The sequence below is a fragment of the Taudactylus pleione genome, unplaced genomic scaffold, assembly GCF_031769625.1.
Source record: "Taudactylus pleione unplaced genomic scaffold, aTauple2 ptg000305l, whole genome shotgun sequence".
Lineage (NCBI taxonomy): Eukaryota > Metazoa > Chordata > Amphibia > Anura > Myobatrachidae > Taudactylus > Taudactylus pleione.
In genome coordinates, this window is record NW_028284706.1 from 10,446,576 (window position 1) to 10,471,555 (window position 24,980).

Below are 24,980 nucleotides of genomic sequence, written 5' to 3' on the forward strand. Positions count from 1 at the left end.
GTGCACAGTGTGTGCCAAGCATTACAGTTGAATACAAGTGCATTGTGTTGTGTAAATATGCATCTTGCGTAAAGGTGGCCACACTGCCCATAACTTGATGCAGTATTTTGAGCTACAAATATATGACCCTTGTGCCACCTTATGTAAGGAGAGACAGACCAAATGTATTTATCTGCAAGTGCAGTACAAGAGAGTGCAGAGGCAAAAGGAAGCATGCCCCTTTGAGATGCATTCTATACATGTGGTATCCCGCAATTGCGGGGTACCAATTCAATGGTTTGCCGGTCGATGCTCAGGCAGCTGCTGGTATAACACACTACTGCCCCACCAGGCTAATCTAGGGCACATGCACAACCTGAAGTGACCGTTACAGAGAGGACAGTTGGGTGTTACAGGTGGGGCAGGGCTGGATAAGGAGGTGCATCCAGGTGAGAGGGAGGGGGACAGCTCCAGGACTTGGCAGTGGGATTACATACAGCCACTGCATACCTCCCAACATGACCCTCTCCAGGAGAGAACCAATGCTCTGGTCCTGGACTTCCCTGGTAATTTATGATTGGTGGAGGCTCCAGAGGTGGGGCTGCAGCACAGTCCAAAATTCAAATAGGGGAGTCACACCAACTGCCAGTGAGTCCCAGCCAGTGATGTTTGGCAGCGTGTGAAATGACAGTTGGTGAGGCTCCCCATTTGAATTTTGAACTGTGCTGCAGCACCACCTCTTACCAGGGAAGTCCAGGACCAGAGCATTGTGTCCCTCCTGGAGAGGGTCATGTTGGGAGGTATGCCACTGAGAGTAGGAAATAAAGACAACAACATCAGTGAGCAGAGAAAGGAGGAGTTTGAGGAAACCGCATAAATCAAAAACAGATTGGGCTGCATCCAGAGTCCCTTATACTTACCACAGGGAGCCGGCAGCTGTTATCATACTCCACTTTACCCAGGTTAAGAGGGAGAGTTGAGAGCAACGCTAGGTGAGAACGTTCCAATTATTACACCAGACTGTAGATTAAACATTGTTGCTAGGTTGCATCTGAACTGTGTCCCATCATATTACTACCAATGTGCAGAGAACATTAATTACCACAAAGAAAGGGAATGGAAATGTAGGAAGTCCATGGAAATAAGCATCAAGGGTGACAGCAAAAGACTGTAGCATGCATAAGGCTAGCATGCTGGGCACAGAATGTGTACCTATTGCTGTATAAGGTGGTCACAATGAGTTGGGCAGGAAACGTATGCTGGGCACAGGCTCTTCATAGAGGTCATGGGAATATATTAGCATGAGATACACAATCAGATAGCGGCTGGAAGGTGAAAGAAGCACCTTGGGGTCCCAGGAAACAAAACAGCATGTAGCCGGCTCTGGGGAGGGGAAGGACCAAGTAATTCCTAGGTGGTAATGGAGTTACTCTGACAGAACACAGACATAAAAACAGAGGGCAAACACAAGCCGTCTGCAGTGAAGCTCAAATCGCCACACATGGCAGCAGAAATGGCTACAGCTAATGTCATGTATTTTATCGAAGTACAAATTGTTTTTCTTTTAGGTATGTTGAGTAAGTATATATCAGAATAGTCTAAACTCTATAACTTAGCATATTAACAATATATATTTAACCCTTGAACATGAAAGCACTCACAAAACTGGTAATGAAGAGGCCAAACAGGGAGTAATTTAAGAGACTGCCCCAATCTTCCAACCAGCCACATACTCAAAGCCCTCTGCACGGGTACACCTGGAGAGCACTACAAAACAGAGTACCAGGTATACAGAACAGCAGGCTCCAAGCGGTAGGGAGATTAGTGCTTCTACTAAATGAGGGTGGGGAGATCCTGTATAAAATAATTCTTTGTTTTTTTCTGTTAACAGATATATACAACCTTATGATTTTTAAAATGTCCCATACTAAATGTATCAATTCATGGATATGATTTCATATAATTCTGGGTACACACTATACGATCATACAATTTATATCGTTCCGAAGCGGATCGGAATGATATATCGTACACATCGTATAGTGTGTATGCCCAATCTGTCGGTCTTTGCATTGTCCCATCTGCTGTCCTCATTGTCAGATGAGACGATGCAATGAATGATGAAGTAAAGTTACGAGCAGCGTGCAGTGTGTACAACTTGTGCGATGTATCATTACGTTGTTCACCACATTGTTGGGTCATACTATCATATGATGTGTACCCAGCTTCAAAGTCATTACAAAAGCCATCAACTTGCATAAATTCTGTCTGATAAAAAAATAATGTAAGATATATTTTTACCCATATGCAAGAAATGAGCTCACCTGGTCCATTTTATTTCAGTGGGATAGGGATTAGCATCAGCATTACATTTGAGCTGGACATTTTTTCTTCCAACAAACCAATTACCATCGTAGCCAGTTATTGAAACTTCAGGAGCATCTAGACAATAAAGAAAAACTTCAGATTAATGCTCTGCTCAGAACATGCTGAGCTCTTCTGTGTCACAGAGTAGGTTATTTACACACATCCAACAAGATGGCTTCCCTTCTGCATTACGCTAGAGCTATGATGGAAAGGGGAGTGGGCAGTGGTCCAAACACTGCCCAGTTACTTTTTGGCTCTACTATTATTTTAACACCAGTCACAACTTACATTAAAGAAGACATCACTCCAACCAGAAAATGTAGTTTTAGGGGGCAAACGAAGAACTCCATGCAAATGTGTTTTTTTATTTTTTTAAAAGAATGTATTTAGCAGTAAAATGCCTATTGGACAACACAGAACACGCTGACTGTAAGCAAGTTGTGAACACAAAAATGAATTGGGTGGGGACGTGGAGTACAGCTAGGCTTGCTTCAAAACATGCAGAATAGTAATTGTTCATAAATCATCCAGTAAAATGTTGAATATGACCAGTGATGCGCGCTCCCGCTGGTCATTTTTGACATCTATCATCGCCTGAACATGCTGGTCAATCTGCCGATAACAACAGGTTGTGTATGTTCGGGGATGAGAGAGGGTGTCTGCGCTGTACCACATATCGTTCAGTGTAGGCACAAGATGAGGAACGATTACACGATTACAAAGTTGTAATCGTGCAGTCGTTCCACAATCGTCGAGTGTGTACGCACCTTAACTTCACTGCATTTTTATTAAAAAAAAAAAAATCCGGGCCTCGCTTTTACATTAACTCAGACTCTGAATTTGACTATTCCCCATTTTTTGGATTCTCTCGATTATTTGATTTTTCTTTTTTTCTCTTACCTCTCACATTTACAATATTGGTATATGCATACATTCTTTTTTTCAGCATTGAGTATTAGTTCCTTTTTGGACATTGTTTACCATCGGCCATTCATTTCTTGTCACCTATTTCCTGATTGTTTGCACACAGGCAGTGCTCGTATCTTCAGTTATAGTCAATTGTTTCATTATTCTAGCACCCCATTGGACTTTTTTTATTTACTGCTCAATATTAATATCCCTACAGTGTATGATATACACTTCCTATGTTATTGTGTACTATTGCAAATTTCCAGTAAAGCCTTTTATCATCATTACTTGACTTCTCAGTTCAGATACACATCCACACTGTGTACTTAGGGCCTGATTCAGAGCCGGACGCTCTGACTAGAGCGCTCGCTCTGAATCAGGGCCCTCCTACCTAAAAATGGAGCGGCCTCCTGGCCGCTCGCATAGCTGTAGGTGACCACCCACAGCTTATGCGAGCGGCCATAAAGATGGCCTCGATGGTCAAGACCATCGCGACCTTCGGGCTTGCGACGAGACCCTGCGGTAGGCTCTCGCAGCCGCAAGTCCAGGAGTGCTTTTGGATCTATCAGTGGGGCCGGCTCCAGATGGAAGGCGTTCCCATGGGAACGCCTCCGTCTGGGCAGCAACGCCCCTGGCACGCCCACCAAAGGGGGCGTGCTGTCAGTCACCATCGACAGCACGCCCCCTTTGGTGCGAGACCCATAGCCATAGCGACAGCTTGGCTCTCGCTATGTGGGTCTCGCTCATGCGCACGACGGAGCTCCCTCCATACTGCGCATGCGCATTAGGGCACCATCGACCCGCTTGCGAGCGCTTCGCGCTCGCGAGCGGGTCTGAATTAGGCCCTTAGTCCCACACTGACATTGTCATACACTAGTGTGATTAGGAGTTTAGAGGGCTTTTTATCTGTTCCTACAGTTTATCTATTTACTTCTACTCTAGAAGGTCAGACACCCTTCTTTAAGTGCAGCTCACCCCCCGCATTTAGATTTAGTCCAGTGCGCAATATCCCTCCTTCGATTTTTTTAAATTTACTTGTTAAACATATGCAGCAGAGCATATATTTTTTTATTTTATTTAAAATACTATGCCTCTTTTATACAGGTGGGATCAGAAATAAAATTTTGCACAACCACATCTACCTGCATAGTTCTTTATTAACTGTTCGTGTTTGGAGCGATCACAACAAAGCAGCAGCTAGATTCCACAGCAGGTGATTAAACTGCAAAACATGTAACGTTTGGAACTGAGGATTTCCACAGAGGTTATGTGCAATAGAAGATGCATTAAACTGCAAATGATTTAAATTTAGTCCATCACATACTCTAGAATCCGACTGCTTCTTTGTTGCGATACACTTGTATATGTGAGAGTAACGGTGACTGCAGCTTTAATCATGTGGCTCTACTGCTCACGGGTCAGCCATCTCATTTATTGTGCACTCTTATTAAATTACCAACGTCCCATTTTAGCTGTCTGCAGAAGTGTTTTCCAGGACTCCCAGCCAGGGTAGCTTTCCTGCTGGGAACAGATTCTTCCACCTCCGGAAGTGCCAGCTTTGATCACCTACACGGGTGTCCATTCTACCTTTATTTCAGCCCACACATCTGACGTTTGGTGCAAAAGATCACTATACTAAGGAGTACACGGCAAGTCATCTGCATGGATAATTAATAAATAGCTTAACGACTGTAAATTTAACTACCTGGCTGTGTTTTAACTGAATCACAAACTGTAAAAGGTGCCCACACACAGGGATATTTTACCCGATCTAGATCGGGTAAAATATGCCCAAATTGTGAGTCCCCACCAGAGAAATGCGAGATTCAAATCGCAGTCTTGCTGCGACGTTGCGCAAATTTTCTACAAAAAGTGACTTGGGAGAAGAGCATGAAAAAAGTGGTGAGACCATCCTAGATCACAAAAAAGTGACAACTGAGATAGAAGGACCGTATAGAAGGCTGTTAGTGGCCATAAGGAACTGGAGGTTCTTAAAATGTGTCAAATGGCTGATTTTTACACTTTTTATTAATGGTGGAAAAATGATAGGAAGCAAGTGTTTTTCAGCAAATTAAAGTCAATCCAGTATTTTGGGGTACAAAATCTCTATAGTAATTTCTCAGTGTTTTTATACAAGTTTGTAAAAAGTCAGAATAAACGCTTCTAGCTCTCATCTGCAAGTTTAACCACTTAGGGCCTGATTCAGAGATGTACGCTAACCTGATGCGAGCCTGCTGGCAGTGTATCCCAGCCGAAGCCTGATTGACAAGCTGTGGCGTTTGGGAGGCGGATCGGGGGCATTCCCTGGCAGCGTTCCCGGAAACGGGGGCGTGTCGCCCCAGTTTTCCGGGAGGGACGATGCCAGGGTCTGCGTGGGTACACGCAGACTTCTTGGCCTCGCAAGTTGCCAAGACCCGGCCACGCTGCGGGAAGCTTTAGTTCCCACAGCCTGGCCAATGGAACAGCGACAACAATAGCGACCGATGGTCACGATTGTTTCAATGGTGACCACAGGCTGCGACCTGGGTCGCAGCGTGGGATCACGCAAATGCAGCAAGGAGGTGTGTGACACCTTCTGCATTTGCATTTTAAATGGACGGATTGCACAGCCGCTTGTGTGCAGCTGTGCAATTCCGTCCATCTCTGAATCAGGCCCTTAATTGGCTAATATTTTTTCAAAAACCACTCAGAAATTGTTGTTTTTTTTTTTATTATTGAATTAGGTCAAGAACTATTTAAAAAACATATCCAACATGATTTTATAATTATATAAAAATAACATGTAAAAAAAAAACCAACAACACACACTGAGGGGACAGCGGTCACAGCGCCGGAATGATTTCCCAGTTACTGCTTATTTCTGCAGCCGCCGGGGATATACACTGAGGGGACAGCGGTCACAGCGCCGGAATGATTTCCCAGTTACTGCTCATCTCTGCAGCCACCGGGGATATACACTGAGGGGACAGCGGTCACAGCGCCGGAATGATTTCCCAGTTACTGCACATCTCTGCAGCCGCCGGGGATATACACTGAGGGGACAGTGGTCACAGCGCCGGAATGATTTCCCAGTTACTGCTCATCTCTGCAGCTGCCGGGGATATACACTGAGGGGACAGCGGTCACAGTGCCGGAATGATTTCCCAGTTACTGCTCATTTCTGCAGCCGCCGGGGATATACACTGAGGGGACAGTGGTCACAGTGCCGGAATGATTTCCCAGTTACTGCTCATTTCTGCAGCCGCCGGGGATATACACTGAGGGGACAGTGGTCACAGTGCCGGAATGATTTCCCAGTTACTGCTCATCTCTGCAGCCGCCGGGGATACACACTGAGGGGACAGCGGTCACAGTGCCGGAATGATTTCCCAGTTACTGCTCATCTCTGCAGCCGCCGGGGATACACACTGAGGGGACAGCGGTCACAGTGCCGGAATGATTTCCCAGTTACTGCTCATCTCTGCAGCCACCGGGGATACACACTGAGGGGACAGCGGTCACAGCGCCGGAATGATTTCCCAGTTACTGCTTATTTCTGCAGCCGCCGGGGATATACACTGAGGGGACAGCGGTCACACTGCCGAAATGATTTCCCAGTTACTGCTTATTTCTGCAGCCGCCGGGGATATACACTGAGGGGACAGCGGTAACAGTGCCGGAATGATTTCCCAGTTACTGCTCATCTCTGCAGCCGCCGGGGATATACACTGAGGGGACAGTGGTCACAGTACCGGAATGATTTCCCAGTTACTGCTTATTTCTGCAGCCACCGGGGATATACACTGAGGGGACAGTGGTCACAGTGCCGGAATGATTTCCCAGTTACTGCTCATCTCTGCAGCCGCCGGGGATATACACTGAGGGGACAGCGGTCACAGCGCCGGAATGATTTCCCAGTTACTGCTCATCTATGCAGCCGCCGGGGATATACACTGAGGGGACAGTGGTCACAGCGCCGGAATGATTTCTCTGCGCCACTCAGCAGCTGCCGGAACACTGTGATCAGCAGTGATGGGCAAACACTGCTGGAGGATCGCATTAGATGCGACCATATCAGGGTAGTGGTTAAAAACCCCTCTTCCATCAATTCAACAGTTCTACATACCTGAACCACATCATTTAACCCTTTATTGAGCTTTTTAGAGAAAATCACCTGAAAACTGCCCAAATTATGCTTATTAAACCCCTCCAAGTGCTGCACATGTCCTGCCATTTTACCTTAGAATAAAGATTTACCCTACCTTTTCATCTGCTCAGGGGGTGCGCACAAAAAAAAAAAAAAAAGTGAAAAATAAAATTTAAATAAATGCGAGGTTGGAATGGGATGGTTACAGGACCCAACTCGCACCTAAGTGATTTGAGCCTTTAAAATGTCCGATCTGTAAAACTAGCCATTTCTGCATGCTTTTAAACTTTCATAAATAGATCCCAGAATCTGTGCTAAGAAAGAAAATACTTAGATGAGCTTCCCTCACACATGCAGCATCTTGTCCAAAGAAGATGCACTAGCAAAATGTATGTTGACAATGAAGAACATATTAGGTGAAATCACAGGCCAAAACCTTTGTCATCAGCAGCGTTTATCAAAGTGTTCACAGCGAATATAACAATAATACAGACAGTCTCCACCTGAAGCCAATATTTACTGTGCATTTGTCACTCTTCACAAAACTAACATGACAAAACGTTAACAAAATGAGTGGACACGCGACATAATACAGCGACTACAACATTGACAAAATTCTCCATTCTCATATTAATAAACCCAGCCAAGAGGCATATGGAAATAGTGGCCACTGGGACCTAAAGGAAACTACTTAATGGCTGATTATTTCTCATAGCTTATTTTCCCCTATAAGAAAATTAGACTGCAATATTATTAACTTATTATAAATACAAAAGAAACCTTCCTTTTACCACCAAAACTAAGGAAATGGAGAGGTTTAAAACATGACTTATTACTCACGAGCAACTCAGCACCACAGCCTGTACCATAGATGCATCCCTACTGAAAGTATAGTGTACAGTGTGGGCCGCATGTACACTTGGATGCACATGAGTTAGTTTGTGCATTCATGTGTGGCGCGTGCACACCAGAGCCGCATATGCATGTGTCCGTATGCAGACTCGGCCTCATCTAACGTTTTCAGCTCCTTAGGCTTACAGAGGTGAAATGGGCGAGGGAAGAAACAGGCAAGCGTAGGAGGAGTCCAGCAAGCTCTCCTGTCAGGAGCCATCTCTCTCACAGGTGCTAGAACCCTGCACCAATGCTCCATGGTGACGTACATAGCCACACAACAACGTGATATTTGCAGCGCACAGTCACATGTACTTTATGTAGAGCCGGCCCCAGATCTACCTGCACCCTGTGTAAGAAACTGTAGACTCCCTTACCCAAAAGGGTATAAAGCTCATTTCTGCTGTTAGTATCGATTTACTGCTGGTAATCAAAATCACTGCCACCCAAACAAATGTACACACCATGGTCCCAGAGACTTCTCTACTGCACATGTGCAAATCTCTGCTGCTGCTGCAGTGATGACGCAGGACTCCAGAGAGGTATGTAATAAACATGGGTACAGGGTGTGCAGTGTAAGCCCCCAGGGCCAGTGTGCGCCACACACCCTGCGACCATTATAGATACGCTGATGGGTCCAGCCTAATGGACACAAGACATCCAGCTGGAAAGTGTTATTATTATATAACCCTCCCTGGGCTTGCAGCAAATTATGCCTGCTCAAGTAGAGATCGTATCTACTGTATGGCCATACAACAAGGGTGGATGCAGAAAAGGAGGGATAAGATTGGATAAGGATGCGTCTCTCAGATCATTACCCCAGCCCTTGGCAAACAATAGTGTGCAAGGAGAAAGGCCAGCTCACTCACTCTGAATGCATTAGTTCCTGAGGCAGTTAACATAAGCCTCTGTCTCATTAATCAGACACCTCCCCCTCCTGTCTCCTGGAGTCACCAACACCAAAAAAAACTCACCCAGGATATGATGTTGAAGCCAAACAAAAAATATTTTACGCAGCGGCTGACTTCAAGTCCTTTGAAGGGGATTTAGTCAGCATCCCGGCTGATGAGATGCCACCGGCTCCAGAATACCAACTGTTGGCATTCCAAAGGTAAGTATCAGGGGTTAGGGGGGGGGGGAGGGGAAGGATAAGGTTATGGTGCGGGATAAGGGTTATGCACTAGGGGGAGGGTTAGGCGCTAAGGGGGGAGGGATAGGTTTAGGGAGCGGGGGTTAGGTTCAGGCACTGGGGGGAGGTTAGGGTTAGGCACCACAAACGGAGGGTTAGGGTAAGGAGGGGAGGGTTAGCATGCAAACCAACAAGTGTCGATATGTTAACCCTGTCGGGATCCCGGTATCCGAATTCTGATAGTCGGGATCCTGACTGCCGGCAACCCATACCCAACCCCCTTTCACGTGCTGGTGTTTGTCAGACATGGCTTGTGTGCACAGACCACCAGCTGAACAGGATCACTCCAGGTGCAGGCAGCTGCGAGGAAGGTGTGATTCGGCACTGGCATTGGGAGGCTGAGCAGGGCACACAGAGCTCGAGTAGGGCCATTGTTGCAGAGCTTCCTGGGGTACACAGCACGGAATCTCCTCCACATATGCTGTTGCCTGTGTTATCCCAGTGCTGCTGGATGCGGGATTTGGGTGTGGCCCTCAAACCAGACCATACCTTCAGGACACATTGCCTTCCACTCTACTCTACTATTTGGCTTCAGTTATAGTAGGAAGTATATAACCATGGCACATAATGTAATTGAGAAACCAATAGAATTATTATCTTTAGTAGGTTTCAATCAATTAATTATATAAAGAGGTAGAGGCACATGGTGCCTCTACCCATTAGAGAGTGAGTGGGAGGGTAGAGAGGAAGAAAGAAAGGTAACAAGATGCCAAGGCACAGTGGAGAGGTCCCAGGAGTGAGAGGACAGGGGACAATGTGCTAGGGCAGAGAGGAGCGGTTGGGTACAAGATGGCGGTGCTTGGGATCTCGGAAGTCAAAATCCCGACGTCGGCATCACAACAGGGTTAGGATACTGACACGTGTCGGTAGGTATCCTAACCATTCTCCTGCCCCCTACCCCTCTCTCCCCGTTGCCTAAACCTAACCCTCGCCCTAGTGCCTAACCCTAACCCCCACTCCTAGTGCCTAACCATAAACTCCTAAACCTCCCCCTAACCCCTCTACTTAGAATTCCGGCGCCGGCATCCCGAAGGTGACAGTTGTTGGGATATTGACCGCATCCAGAGAGGAGGGGTCCCACCTGTGCTCAAGCATGGATATCCTTAAAACCTGAACTTTTTGTCTTGAGGATAGAGTTTTAGAAGCACTGAGTGTATAGTGTACTGCCAAAGCCCTGCCTCCATGATCTACTATTCTCTTGAGAAAGGGGCATAGACAACACTGTGTGATTAATACAAGCAAGCTACATCTGCTACTACTATTAAACGGTTACAGTTTAGGGCAATATTTTTATTTATTATTATAGCAACTACACATTACGCAGCACTTCAGAGAGACTATTTTATCTATAAAACCTGGAAAGATGAGCAGAATACCAGGGCTTGCAGATATGTATAACTATATATCCCCAGGCACCTCCATTTATATATTTTGCCAGACTAGTAAAACCTTCTTTATCCCTTAACACCAAATAAGGAAGGAATCCAGGCCTATTACTGATTGTAGGTAGTCATTTATCAGACTACACCTGATTACAGAAAAGTACAAAGTGAATATTTAGATTTCACCATCATACTGTTATGGTGTAAGATCTTCTACTTGCTGCATCGTGATCTCCTGTTAACTAAACTTCCAGCAGTCTAACAATTTCATAAATCAAGGGTTGAAATATCCCCATTTTACGCTCAACGCCTTTATCACTTGGCGATTTTTTACACGATCTGGCCGATTCCGATGCTTTGGAACAACAGATCGTGTAAAAAATACTCAAACAGTGACTCCCCACTCACGATGCGATGCGCGTCCCCGCTGGTCGCACATCGCATCGTCAGATCTGCCGTGCTGTAGGGCAGATCTGACAATCTAGGACACAATGCACTGGAAAAAGTCTGGATGCAGGAGAGATCGTTTGAAGATTGGACACCAAATCGTGTGCAGAGCTGCCGATGTCAGATCGCCAGTAAGTCAGTAAGTGTGTAGGCACCTTTAGCACATACTGCTCTGTAGTGTGTACACAATTGGCAGTTGTTTCTAACCTTATTAGATTCAATAATCTAATAAGAGCCAGGACCAGGGCCAGCGCAATGCGGTCAGCCGGCTGTGCACAACAGGGAGGCACCAGGCTGAAGAGGCGCCGCCGTCTTCTCCATTTGCTGGGCGCCCGCTGAGATTTTGTAACTAGTGGGCGCCTGGTGGCTCCTTCATGCACGTAGAGGGTGTAGCTCACTCCTGAGTTCTGCCTCCCGGCTCTCGCAGTGTGTGTAGGGAGAGACGTCATGATGTCACTCCCATAGTGCTGAGCGAGAGGAGCGAGGCTACGTTAAGTACAGTGCTGTGTGTCATGTGTAAGGGGTCCTATTACTGTGGGTATTATGTTGAAGGGGCTCAACTACTGTGGACATTATGTGTAAGGAAGGGGCACTACTACTGTGGGCATTGTGTGTCGTAGCGTGAAGAGACACTACTATGTGCTGTAATGTGAATCAGGGGCACTATGTGCAGTGTAATGTGCATAAGATTGCACTACTGTGTGGTGTCATTTGAATTGGAGGTACTATTATGTGGCCACGCTCCTTCCTTGCGAGACCAGATCCCTTTTTTGCAGAGCTTGCCTTCGCTTTTATAAAAATTTGGGAAGGAGGGCACAAATTTAAAGCTTGCAGGGGGGCTCCAAACACCCCAACACTGGCCCTGTGCAGGACACATGTCCTACAAGAATCTACACTGTGGTATTACTTTTCACATATGTATATATTGCTTTATTCAGTGAACTACAAAATACCACTGTTATACATGTAACAATAACAGAGCTGCACATTGCTCTGCAGCGCAGACACTTGGCACACTCCTGAGACTGAGGAAGAGACACTACAAAGAGAACAACTGCAGGTTCACTATACTGCCCAATAAGAAGCATTCAGTTTTCAGAATATCTCCCTCACTAAAGTTAAAATTGCACTGCAAAAGCTAAAATAAATACATAAATTCTACATTTACCTACCAAGGGCAGAACTGGGCTGTAACAGGCTTCCTCACGTAGGCAAAGTTTAGTGAGGCCGTGATCATGCAAATACAAGCCGGAAGAGAATTCCAAGTGTAACATGCTGGCTGTATATAAATATATGTTAAGAAAAGTAGGCTTGTTTGGTGGTGTATTTTTCGCACTTAGTTTAGGCTAGGTTCAAGACCACACTGATGAGGAAAATGAATAGCAATGTAAGCATTTTTTTTCATGCATGCTTCTTTGGAGCAATATATTTACTTCCCATCAGGCACCATGATGACAATATTACAATCTCTGAGCTTTTCCTGTGAAATTGCAGTCTAACTTGAGCCTTGAGCACATGCCTAAGGAATGGGTATGTAATGCCGCATGTCGGGATGCCTCCTGTCAGAATACAGACTGCGGCATCCCGTTGGTTGGTATCCAGACAGGGGTCGGGTAAGTATACTTACCCTCCTCTCTTCCCCCCCTAACTCTAACTTCTTGTAGCCTAACCCTAACCCTCCCCACCCTAACCCCCTCTTCGCACCTAAACCTAACCCTTTCCCCTTAGTGCCTAATCCTAAACACCCCAGTAGTGCCTAATCCTAACCACCCCAGTGGTGCCCAACCCTAACCCTCCCCCCCTAGGGGTGCCTATACCTACCCCCATCCCCCCCAAACCTAGCTCTGCAACGCTCCCTAAACCTAACCCTCCCCCCGCGGCCAACGCTAAGGGCGTCCCGGACTTACCTCATTCAGTCTGGCGTCGGGATTAGGGTAGGTGACAGTATTTTGATGCCTATCTTAAGTCCCTTGTCAGTGTAGGTACTGAGGCCGGCGGCATCGAGGCCACCGGTCCCATAACTACATCCCCATTCCTAAATCTAAACAAAATACTCAGTCTACAATTCATAAAAACTTAACAGATACTGTATCACAAAACCTGTGAAAGACATACCAAGTTACCTTTCCTCTGATCTTAAAATCATAGGAGGCTGGGGTAAGGTGGTGAGGACTGGGATTCTGGCACTGGGCAAAGCAATGGTTCATTTGCATTCTGCTGATATTAAAGTCTATGAAGAGAGCTTAGTTGGGACAGGACTGGGAATATGAAAAAGAAAAACATCTGGCAGTGACACACATTCTGCGAGCAAATACAAAATAAGCTGTACATTTTATAGTAATGGCTTGATATACGTTTTAACTCATCTCTACTTGAAACTTTTAACACTATATGAATGATAAATACATGAATGTCTTGCATGTCAGCATGAACCTTAGCCAACATAGGAAAAAACCTCACACAAAAGGTGACGGGGAACATACACATGTAAAAAAAATATATAATCAAACAGGCAACAAAACAGATAGATGGCAGAAAGTAACTTTTTGCTACATACATAACTATATAGAAAAAAAATATGATTTTTACTTACATTGTATATCCAATGTAAAGGGATACCTAATATCGGTCTCCCAAGCAGGGTGCTTTACAACACAAGTTATGTTTCTTCTTCTTGCAAATCTGGTTGGGATCAGTCTGTATTGGCTTACGACGGTCACAGTTTTGTTTGCAAAAGATGTGGACGTCATCTTTGCTTTCCCAAGTGCCTCCTCCCAGGACACTTCTGCAGCAGGCTTTCCTGTAGCCGCAGTACAGTAGGCCGCCACGGTTTCATTTGCACCATCCATTAAAGGCTCGGGTCCTTTTGTTATACTCACAGTAGGTTCAACTGACAAACAAACAAAAAAAAAGTTATACACAAATTTAATGTGCTAAGTGAAGGTGTCCATATATTTACGGCCGCGATTCCCTGTTCTGCCGATCTGGACAGTGGATTGGCGGCCTTCAATGATCAGTGATCCATCAACGGATTGGGGAAATTCAACATGTAAAAAATCCCCGGAAAAAAAAAATTTTGGGGTCAGGATCGGGGAAGCGTGATTTTTCAACATGTTAAATAACCATAATTCCCCAACGCTGCCATCGTCAGAACGGGTAATTGCGGATGTGTGGGCCCCATAAGACATTTTTCCCCACAAAAGATATAAAATACTTTACCGAACAATGTTACAATGTTGTCAGAGTGCCTACAGTAGAACTTAACACCACATGAAAATGAAATTATATGACACCAGGCTTCAGATCCTATGAAGGTGACTTTATATATATATATAAAAAAAAAACAACAACTGACCAAGCTTATAATAGGAACATCAAAATCAGTGAGGCAGTGAAATTCCTCCTGTAACCATAAGCATGTAATGCACAGGTAACGGTAAAATGCATTGAAAGTAGATTAAATGAGCATTTAATACAGTCCTAGTGCAGTTTTTTTTTTTTTTTTGATCCACAGGAAGGAAAAAGGAAACTATTTAAAAATTCCTTCCTGGTTCCATAGCAATCGGATTTCCCATTGGAATAACAAAACTAAGTGCTTTTGTGCCATCCCCGTTTAATAGTGTTAAACCTAACATTACCTTTTGAAATTATTTATTGAACCTGCCAAAACAAAACGTCTGCTTTCTGCATGGAAAGCAGGAGGGGAGTTATTTCTGTAACGTAGTATTATCAAACAGGATCGCTCAATCTGATGAGGCATGAACAAGAGACTACTGAAATTATTATTTTGAATATTGTAGTAGACATTTACAATACATGTCTAGTAGACTTAAAAACACAATTTAAATACAAGCCTATTAAAAACACAGTAGTTTCAAATCATTTATTATAATGTATTATTTATCATGATTTGTGATTATTGTTTTCCAAAGTGATCTTATTTTCCCCATAGTGATCGTTTTTTTATGTTGTTGCCACATGTGGATATATGCTTTCATATGTCCTCACATTTGGGTCATTCCATGGTAACTCACGTTACAAAGTTACATAACGAGTATATGTATGGCTATCAACAGCAAAAGGAATTTGTGAAATTAATTTTATTTAATGAGAAAATAATAATACAGGTCGTGCTTTAAAAAAACTCTATACAGGAATTGGTAATTGTTTGCTATGTCACTTTGTAACTTGTGTTACCATTGAACAGACAGAATCGGGATATAGGTCATAGTTACATCATGGAGAGGATGTGGCCATACCAAAGGGGGAGCGTTTACTGCTGAAAAGTAAAGAGCTGCCCCTTAAACCGCTTCAATAATACTTCCACTGCTGTGCACACCACTGGCACATGCGCAATGCACCCACTCCCTGTGCTCTGCTATGCTGAGCAGCCAGGAATGAGATCTACCTACCACCACCTGCTCAGGTGAATGGGACAATGTAGTCTGTCCTTAAATGTGCTTTGTAGTTTGCTTCAACTAAATGTTTTACATGGATGGCAGCATATGTGGTTTACTCAATAAAAAGAAAATGTAACATTTTCACTTTACTAAGGCTGTAAGTTCCATTTTTCCTTTATACCAATTATTACCTGTAGTTCAAATCCCATAACCTATATGTTGTAGGATAGCTTGCAAATATTATAATACCACTACATGTGAAACAGTGCAGAGATGCTGTGAAACTACACATCCCAACATGCTTTGCCACAGTTTTGCTGTTAGGGCATGCTAAAACTGTGGCAGGACATGCGGGGATGTGTAGTTCCACAGCAGCTGGAGTGCCACAGGTAGCCTACCCATGCTATACAGCAGAGGTCTCCAACCTTAATTTTGGTAGCTCACCTAGCTGCAGTACTGCCAAGTCAAATAGGAGGAAGTGTCCTCTGACGCGTGCTCCCCATTGGCATCAACGCCATGGGTGGAGCCACAGGGAAGCACGTCAGGTGATGCTGCAGTTTCTACAGCAATCACCTGACGTGCTGCCCCATGGTTCAACTCACGGAGTCTACGGTATGGCGGAGCGAGTGACTCCCGCCCAGCCCAGCCGGAAAATCACACAGCAGCCCTGCCTATATCTTTTGCTGCTCTACTGCACGTACCTCCTTGGAGCCGGTAATTAACTTTGAAATGTGCCTGTGCTTAAAATGTATTTACAATCTACAACAATATCACTGTAATAACGAAATGAATTGTTGTTTTTTTATGAAACTTTTTTTTTTTAATTTTCAATAAATTAACTTCAATAATTCGGTTATTAGCCAGATTTTTTTTCTTACAATTTTAGCAGCTCATTAGAAGGTTTAATTTTTCTAAAGTAGCTCACACCTCAGTTAAGGTTGGCAACCACTGCTATACAGTATCCTTGATATATTACACCTAGCGGTCACCGTTCTGTGATGCCATAGAAATGAAATAAAAGTGATATCCCTCACGCTTACCGAGCACAGTCACAGTAGTTGATGATTGCACATTTCCAAGTGGGAATGTCACCGCTTTACAAATGTATTCCCCAGCATCAGGAAAGTCTACATTACTTATAACAATTGTTGCATCGTGGAGTGACGTATTTTTGAATGTGGTTCTATTCTGAAACGATCCTTGAAAGTCCGTCCCATAGATTGGGTGATGAACAGCTATGTTCTGAGTAGTTTTGCCGATGACCTTCTCCCATGAGATTTGTGTTATTGTTTCATTGACCTCAATTAAACACTTCAAAGTGATGTTCTTTCCCCACACTGCAGTCCCCAGTGGATCCACATGTATCTGACCCGCAAATGAACCTGAGGAAAAAAACAAAAGATCTTGAGACTCTTCATTGAATTAATTGCATAACATAGATCAATGATCAAGATCAACCATGTCAATTTAATCTAAATAATTATTCAAAAAGAAAAATCTTTAGGATTTAAATTTGGAGTTACACCCTGTAATGCAAGAGAGCTTTGTATACTGTTTAATGTACATAGGGTCTGATTCATCATGGATCGCAACTGCGTACATACTGCACATGCTCCACAGTGCGCGTGTACGAGTTAGCATTGTGATCGCATAGTGATCGCTCACGCAGAAACAAAGCCATTGCAGACAGAGGGAAGGGACGTAAGCAATTGGGGGTGGTGACGAGGGAGTGGTCAGAGAGACGCAGGCGTGCATGTCTGTTTGAACGCCGTTGCATAGGCGTGCATAAATTAGCCACAGCGACTAAGTACGCACCTTGTGTACTCACTGCGTGCGACGAGGTTAGCAATTTCTGAGTAAGGTCAGACCTTTTGTAATTGTGCATGAGGGGCCGATGTTACTCGATGTTCCCGATGTATACACAGGACTGCAGGGTATTACTGATGTGCGAAAGCGGTAGTGTGCGTCTCTATGCTGGCTTTGGGCATCTCTATAATAGCTTTGCGATTGTAGTCATTAGCATATTTTTGCAACAGACCTGCGTGTGTAATCGCAGCTACGATCGTAATAGCGATCCCTAATGAATCAGGCCCACAAACAGGTAAAATGCTTTCTGTTTACATCTTTGTAGGTACATTTTGTAAACACTCCAAATTTGGATATATTTGTGTTTTAGTTCTACCACCACACAGCATGCAAATGTGCCCGGTGCAACAAAGATTTTCCAGGAGGAACATCATACCAATTTTTTTCTTTCAAATTAGCATATTAGTTGCATCACAGATGCAGTGAAAAGCCGCTCACAGGGTTATCAAGATGCAGGTTTGCAACATTAACTACATAGAAATTGGTTTAAGACATGTACAAAGCTGTAGCTGAAGCACAATGAAACTTTGCGTGAGGAGAGGCTGCAGCCATGGGTGTAACTACCATATATGCAAGGCGTGCAGCTGCTATGGGGCCCAGAGCTAGGAGGGGCCCATCTTCCTTTTCAAAGTTACATATATTATATACATTTTTTTTACCACTGAGTGGTACATAGGAGCCCTTACAAACATTTGTTATGGGGCCTTCAAATACCTAGTTACGCCCCTGGCTGCATCTGCCCGTTCTACACAGATTATGTCACACACCTCAGTGGTGGCACGGACCTGGCACGACGAGAGAGAGGCTGTTTGGCACGACTGAAGCCACAATATAAAAAAGGACACATCTGCAGCTTACTTTCTATAAAGCCATCACGCTGATGAGGTCCCAGTGAATGAATGGAGAATATGGGCTTGGTGATTTCAATCCATTTACGGACATGTGACCACTGGCTGCACCTTGGCACAAGTAGATGAAGACATCCTACACTGTGAAGTAAGCCGCAGACCATTACACTGCCACATTCTGAAGATCTATATGAGGAACAAGTGGCAAGATGCATCAATGCCTTTTTAGTGATCAAACCTCTGCAAATTAAGTTTTTGGAGGTTTGGCCGCTTACCGCATATGCACCAAGCTCCGGAATGCGATACATTCCAATGCTTGAATATGGTGGGCAACGCCATTTAGAGCATTGCCCAATAGAAGCCTATGGGCTTCTATTTGCAAAGTGCTGTGAGAAGGGTCCAATCAGATCCCTCTTAGCATCCCCAGCGGCAGTGGGCATCCCGCCCCATGAGAAACTTACTTCATCTGAATATGCCACTTCATTAAAGGAGTGTTCAAATGTAAAATGTTGGCATGAAAATGGTTACGAAAAACAAAAATGAACAGTTATTGTAGACCTGCAACAAGATGTGTATAAAAGTGATGATGGGACTACTACCAAGCTACTGTAAGACAAATTAACCAGTGGCTTTAACAAAATTTGCCTAAGCAAGCCAAAAGGTGTAACAGCACCTAGTAAGCCTGTGGAAAACCTACACCTGTACCAAAATGAATACCATTGAAAAGGGCAGGTTTACCAATAAACAATAAGACATTATCTAGCACTGACCCAAAGCTTATTCTTTAAAGTGGATATGCATTATAGAACAAAACTCAATCTTCATTAATATTAAATGGAGAGCTTCTATATGTTCTATTACGTCAGCAAATGTTGTGGTGGAGTATTTATATCCTAGGTCACAACCATTAAACACTGTGGCCCTCATTCAGAGCCACTCGCTATCAGCAGTACGCTCGTTCCGAGCGATGTTCGCACATCTGCGCATGTGTATGGTTTTTAGTACGCATGCGCGAACCAGTCAGTGCGGCCGAAAATCATTTGTACGCAATATAGCGAGTGCCTGCTATTTTGAGTGACAGAATGAGGCGTATGTGGGTGGTAACAGGGGAAGGTGCTTGAAAACGGGGAGTGGAGATCCGATCGCAGGCGTGCTTAAAGGTCAAAACGGGTGTTTTATGCATGTGCATAATTAATATAGCAGCGTCAATGACCACGTCACTTGGTTTTTTTAACTCAGAACTGCTCGCAAAATAGCGGTTGCAAAAACCAACCACAAGAATAGCGAGCAGTTCATATCCTGTTCGATGTACTCGATTAATCTAATAAATAGCGGACATGACGTATGGTGCGAGCAGCCAGGGGGCGTTTTTAAGAAATAAAAGAGCGTATGTTTTGCTCGCTCGTTCAGACTTAGAGGTGTGAACAGACTGAAATGTGCGAACGGATCATTTGCATAGCCACCCCTTGTTTTTGAACGAACGGACGCAAATATCGAACGGCTCTGAATGAGGGCCTGTGTTTTCTGCATTTTCACCCACTTATTTTTGTTAAGTCATTTTCTGAAAAATAAATTGTGTCAAAATATCACTTTTAAACCATTACCAATGTTCCTGCTTAGCCAATGGATTACATTTTTTTGTTTAAAAAAAGACATGGCAGATTATAATTTATATAATTAAATTGTCTGAAAGAAATGGCAAAAAGCCTTGGCATGTCATACTGTGACAGTCTAATTTAAGTAAATTGAAGTACCTCAATTTTGAGGCAATAATAGGAAAGATCTGCCAAGGAACAACTTGCTAAAATGTGCCGGCACTATTAACAGGCTTTGTCAGGACACCCAACAGGGAGCAGCTCTAAGCCTCCAATTTCATCAATGTGCCAAAAACCTTCTGGTATCTTTACACAGCGCGATAACTCAGGTGCGAGAGTTTTTCAAATAAATTTAAGACAAACTTTCCTGAACACATGCAAGGTATATAAACCAACACATTCACAGACAAGCATTACATTTATAATGAAGGAAATCAACCATGTGGGTCATAATGCCCTTAAGATAGATTGACCTCAGGGCTTTTAACATATAATTATAATGTACAGAGCTTTCAAAACACAATGCTCTCTTCTTCAATTAGTACTAATTGCATTCTTTTCTTTTCAAGAGATGAATAAATAAAAGCTAGCAACGGTGTCGGCAGAAGCCAGAGAAATTGTTTTAAATTGGCCTTTGAGTATAGAAAATGATTTGTGTTTACAATGATATCCTTCTTATATGATGCATAATGTGACCCAAAGCAAAAAATAAAAATGGATATTGATAGTAGATGCACAACCCTAACATATATAACAAGTACTGTAGCTAATATGGTGAAAGAAGGACCCCTCCTTCTGATAAACCATACATACCAGACATCATAGAATAACAGTGTTCTCCCCAGGCTGTTTTCTGATTGCGCTTCACCCGGCACTTTTCCCCGCCGACCCCCGCTATGGAACGCTGGCCTCTGAAGTGACCGGAGGCTAAAGAAGCCTCCAATCGCTTCAGAGGCCAGCGTTCCCAGTGATGCACTGCGCGGGTGAAGTCATGACGTCACCCACGACATGAGGAGTCTGCCCCGCACGCCTGCTGGATCTAGTTAGATCCAGTCAGCGCGAGGCAGCGGCAGCGTCCAGCAAATAAAGGTAAGTGCTGGGCTGGGGCCAGGACCAGTCTGGGGGCACTGCATAAGGGACACTATTAAACCTGGAGGCACTGCTTAAGGGGCCAGCTTGGGGGCACTGCATAAGGGACACTATTAAACCTGGGGGCACTGCATAAGGGGCCAGCCTGGGGGCACTGCATAAGGGACACTATTAAACCTGGGGCACTGCATAAGGGACCAGTCTGGGGGCATTACTTCAGCCAGGGGGTAATGCATAAGGGCAAAGTTAAACTACAGGGGGCAATGCATAAAGGGGAAAACTACAGGGGGCATTGTATAATGGGCACTTTTGAATTAGAGCCAGTGGGGGAGCAGCCTGAGACCTGTCGGACTGGATTGGTAAGGGAGATACCACTTTTCCCGGCACGCGCATAATTGCGAAGGCCCCCACCCGGCTACTTTTGGATGTTCTGGGGAGAACACTGAATAAGATAGGTATTCAATTAGCTGCGGGGTTTACCCCGTGACTAGTTGTTGATCAAAATCCCCGTGGCACGGGGAAAAACTATTCAATAAGAGAGTCTCTTTCCGGTGCCGAAGAAAAATCGGGTCTCATGCGTGGAAACACGCTGATTCCACGTAAACTGCGGAATCAATGGGTGATTTTCCTCGTGCGCGAGCCTGATTTGTGTTTTTTACGCGGATTTTCACCTCCATGAGCAGCGAGGTAAAGTCCGACTGCGGGGACTTGCGAGCGAGGAATCCCCCGCTATTTGAATAGGTCCAGCGCAGCAAATAGCTGCGAGGTTTAATTGAATATGCCCCATAGCCACACTCACACTATTACATTGAGAGGAGAACACTATGTTTATGATCAGGAATAAAAGGACACCATTAGCTCTACTGGGATAATTACAAATGACCAATTTTCCACTTCACTATTTTTAATATACACTGAATTTCTAAAGCCGTTGAGTTTATAATGTTGTGGAATGAGTTAATGTTATTCTGATAAGTTGTGGAACATGGTAATCACAGCTTGGAATACTATGTGTGGTAGTTTTGTATGGATGCAACAATAGATAAATATATGTAATATTTGTAATAATTCTCTATTACACATCTATAGATACTGTCTCTTGACCTTCCAATAAATTATATATGTAGATGGAAAAATTAGGATGTGAAAACTTACCAATTACAAATGAACCCTTCCACCACTTTCCATAACTACTTTCCCTCCACTCCCGTCAACCACTGTTGTGGCGCTACACTTGTACTTTAACGAAAATGGGCACAATCTGTTTGCCGTACTCTCGAGTCACCTGAACAGCTAGTCATGATATTCCACTTTTTCCAATTAACAAAATTTGTCCTTATGCTCAGATCATGGCCATAGCACTATGTTGCTTCACGGCAGGTTGGAGGCGAAGATTTGAAACAACGCTTGCAGTCAGTGTAAAGGGCGCCGGGCTTTGTACTGACTGCGAGTGCTACTTTAAATTTTCACCTCCAACACGCCAGCTTACAAAAGCCACCATTTCGCAAATATAGCCCAAAGTCTCTGATTATGTCCTCCAAATCCGTCTTCTCCACAATATTTGGCTCAATTGAAAGCATGGCAGGATCCTCTAACCCACAGGTTCTCAAACTTGGTCCTCAGGACCCCAAACAGTACATGTTTCCCAGGTCTCCTCACAGAATCACAAGTGAAATAATTAGCTCCACCTGTGAATCTTTTACGTGTCAGCGAGTAATGAATACACCTGTGCACCTGCTGGGTGACCTGGAAAACGAGAACTGTGTGGGGTCCTGAGGACAGAGTTTGAGAACCACTGCCCTAACCTCTCCCTTCCAAACAAACTGCCAACTGGTGCTGTTGCTCTTAAGCATCACCTGACACTTTCCTACAATTACATAGACCTACACACTGGGGGGAATTCAATTAACAGCGTTAAGTTAAGATTACTACTAATTGACTTAAAGTGCATATTGCAATTGCAACCTATTTTCAGCATAATGAGCTCCTGTGACCCTTGCTATTCAAATATGAAATGCTTAACATGGCAACTACACAGTAATTGTACAGTGCGTGACTTTGGGGAACTGCAAGATAAAGTGGAGAAATCAGCCTGAACCCCAGAAAGGTGGCAAATAATTGTGGATGACAATATATTTCCCATCTGTTCAACACCCCAAAATACATGGCCTATAGAATAATAAATCACCTGAAAAACTGACATTTATCTTTATTGGCCAAATTGTGATAAGTAAATGCCTTGAAGTGCATGATTATTCATTGTGCGTGGTGTACCAGAGGGTCTGCACTGTGGGCCAGATTCAGAAATGGACGCAGCAAGAAGCGCATGGGAAGAAAATACGCCTTTTCACAGCATCGCAGATCCGAGTGCTGTGTCCGAAAATGCAGCATTGTATCACCGTTGATTGCAGGACCCAACTCACAATTGAAACCAGTAGAAGCGGCTCTGAGATGGTATGTAAGTGATGCTGGGGTCTTCTTTTCTCAGATGCTCTGCATGCGTCTGATGACACAGCATCGGATATCACCATCAGGCACAACAGCAGACCATCTGAAATCTGAGTAACCCTAAGGTTACTCAGCATGTTCACCGCAAGTAAAAGGCTGAGGCCAGTGACTCCGCATTGGAAGACGTAGTCCCTGGCATCGGCATGTATCTAAAACATTCACAACGTGCCTGCATTTTAGATGCCCCTCCCCATTGGTGTCAAACAGCCGCAATCACGCCCCCACGACTGTAGCCACTGCAGCATCATGGCACATGCACACTGTGGTTCCAGTGTTGTAACCAAAGCATCGGTCAATAGCGACCGAATCTCCACTTGTGTCCGGGTCTGAATCAGGCCCTAAGCACCCAGAAGATTTAGTGACTTTGATATTGCAAAATTAATTTTAGATGCTTATTTAATACTCCTGTCACAGGCTGAGACTTAAATGTTGGACCACTTAACGTTGACATTATATGCCACGCAGTGTATTCCCCCAATTTACATTATTTCACACTGTGTCCCCTATTCAAATCATATGCCATTTTGCACCCCCCCCTCAATATTATATGTTACTAACTTGCTGATATCAGATTCTATAAAAGGCTGCAGCAGCTCCTGTCCTGTCACTTTTTCCAAGTGACGTCTTGTTATCGACATGCAGGCTGGTGAAGGAGGAAGAGGTGATCCAAAAGACGGGAGCACTACCTGCATCATTTATAATGCTGGGCAAGGCATGGCTGGCCTGGTATTGTGACTCCTGTGACAGGCGTCCTGTTGGTTGTCAGGCCCAGAGGACTGATGTAGCTTTACCTATAGCCAGGATGGAGCCCGCCACCCTCGCCACGCCACATGGTGACTGGAGATTGGTGGTATCAATAATTTGCTTTAGCTTACATTGCAACTTAAAATAGATTTGAACTTTTTTCAGTTTTGTTCCTGGAATATACATAGGCAGTTTCCACCTCTATTTGCTTTTAGAGGATGCAGTCATAAGATTAACAATCATAATGTCAACACCACAATGTCAACAGTTATGTCGACAACCTCTGCACAATGTCAACATCTGAAGTGTCAACATGGGAAATCCCAACATTCTCAGAATGCTGACATTAAAGTAAAGCTATGGGACGGGAAAGTTATGGTTAGGCACTAGGTACAGGTTAGAGTTAGGCTCCGGTGGGGTAGTAGAAGTTTAGTAGGGGGAGGATTAGGGTTGGGTATACCTGGAGAATACTCACTGGAACTGCCACTCCATCAGATGTGTGAGTGGGACCTGGAAGCCACCTCTGTCGTTGGGGGGCAGACAAGTCCCCACTAGACCATCAGGGACGGTCTTTCAACATTTTATCATGTTGGCATTTCAGCTGTGTTTACTTGAATGTCGACATATTAAGCATGTTGAC

The 24,980-nt window shown here is 44.3% G+C and overlaps 1 protein-coding gene across 1 annotated transcript in view; it reads right to left on the minus strand.

Annotated features, from left to right (window-relative positions):
* NECTIN3 (nectin cell adhesion molecule 3) overlaps positions 1 to 24,980 on the minus strand; it is a 120,265-nt gene that overhangs the window by 19,075 nt on the left and 76,210 nt on the right. The window contains exons 2-4 of the mRNA XM_088442156.1: positions 16,731 to 17,072; positions 13,884 to 14,180; positions 2,304 to 2,421 (exon numbers count right to left, since the gene is read on the minus strand). Coding sequence (XP_088298282.1) covers positions 2,304 to 2,421; positions 13,884 to 14,180; positions 16,731 to 17,072 — 757 coding nt within the window. The remainder of the gene's footprint in view (positions 1 to 2,303; positions 2,422 to 13,883; positions 14,181 to 16,730; positions 17,073 to 24,980) is intronic.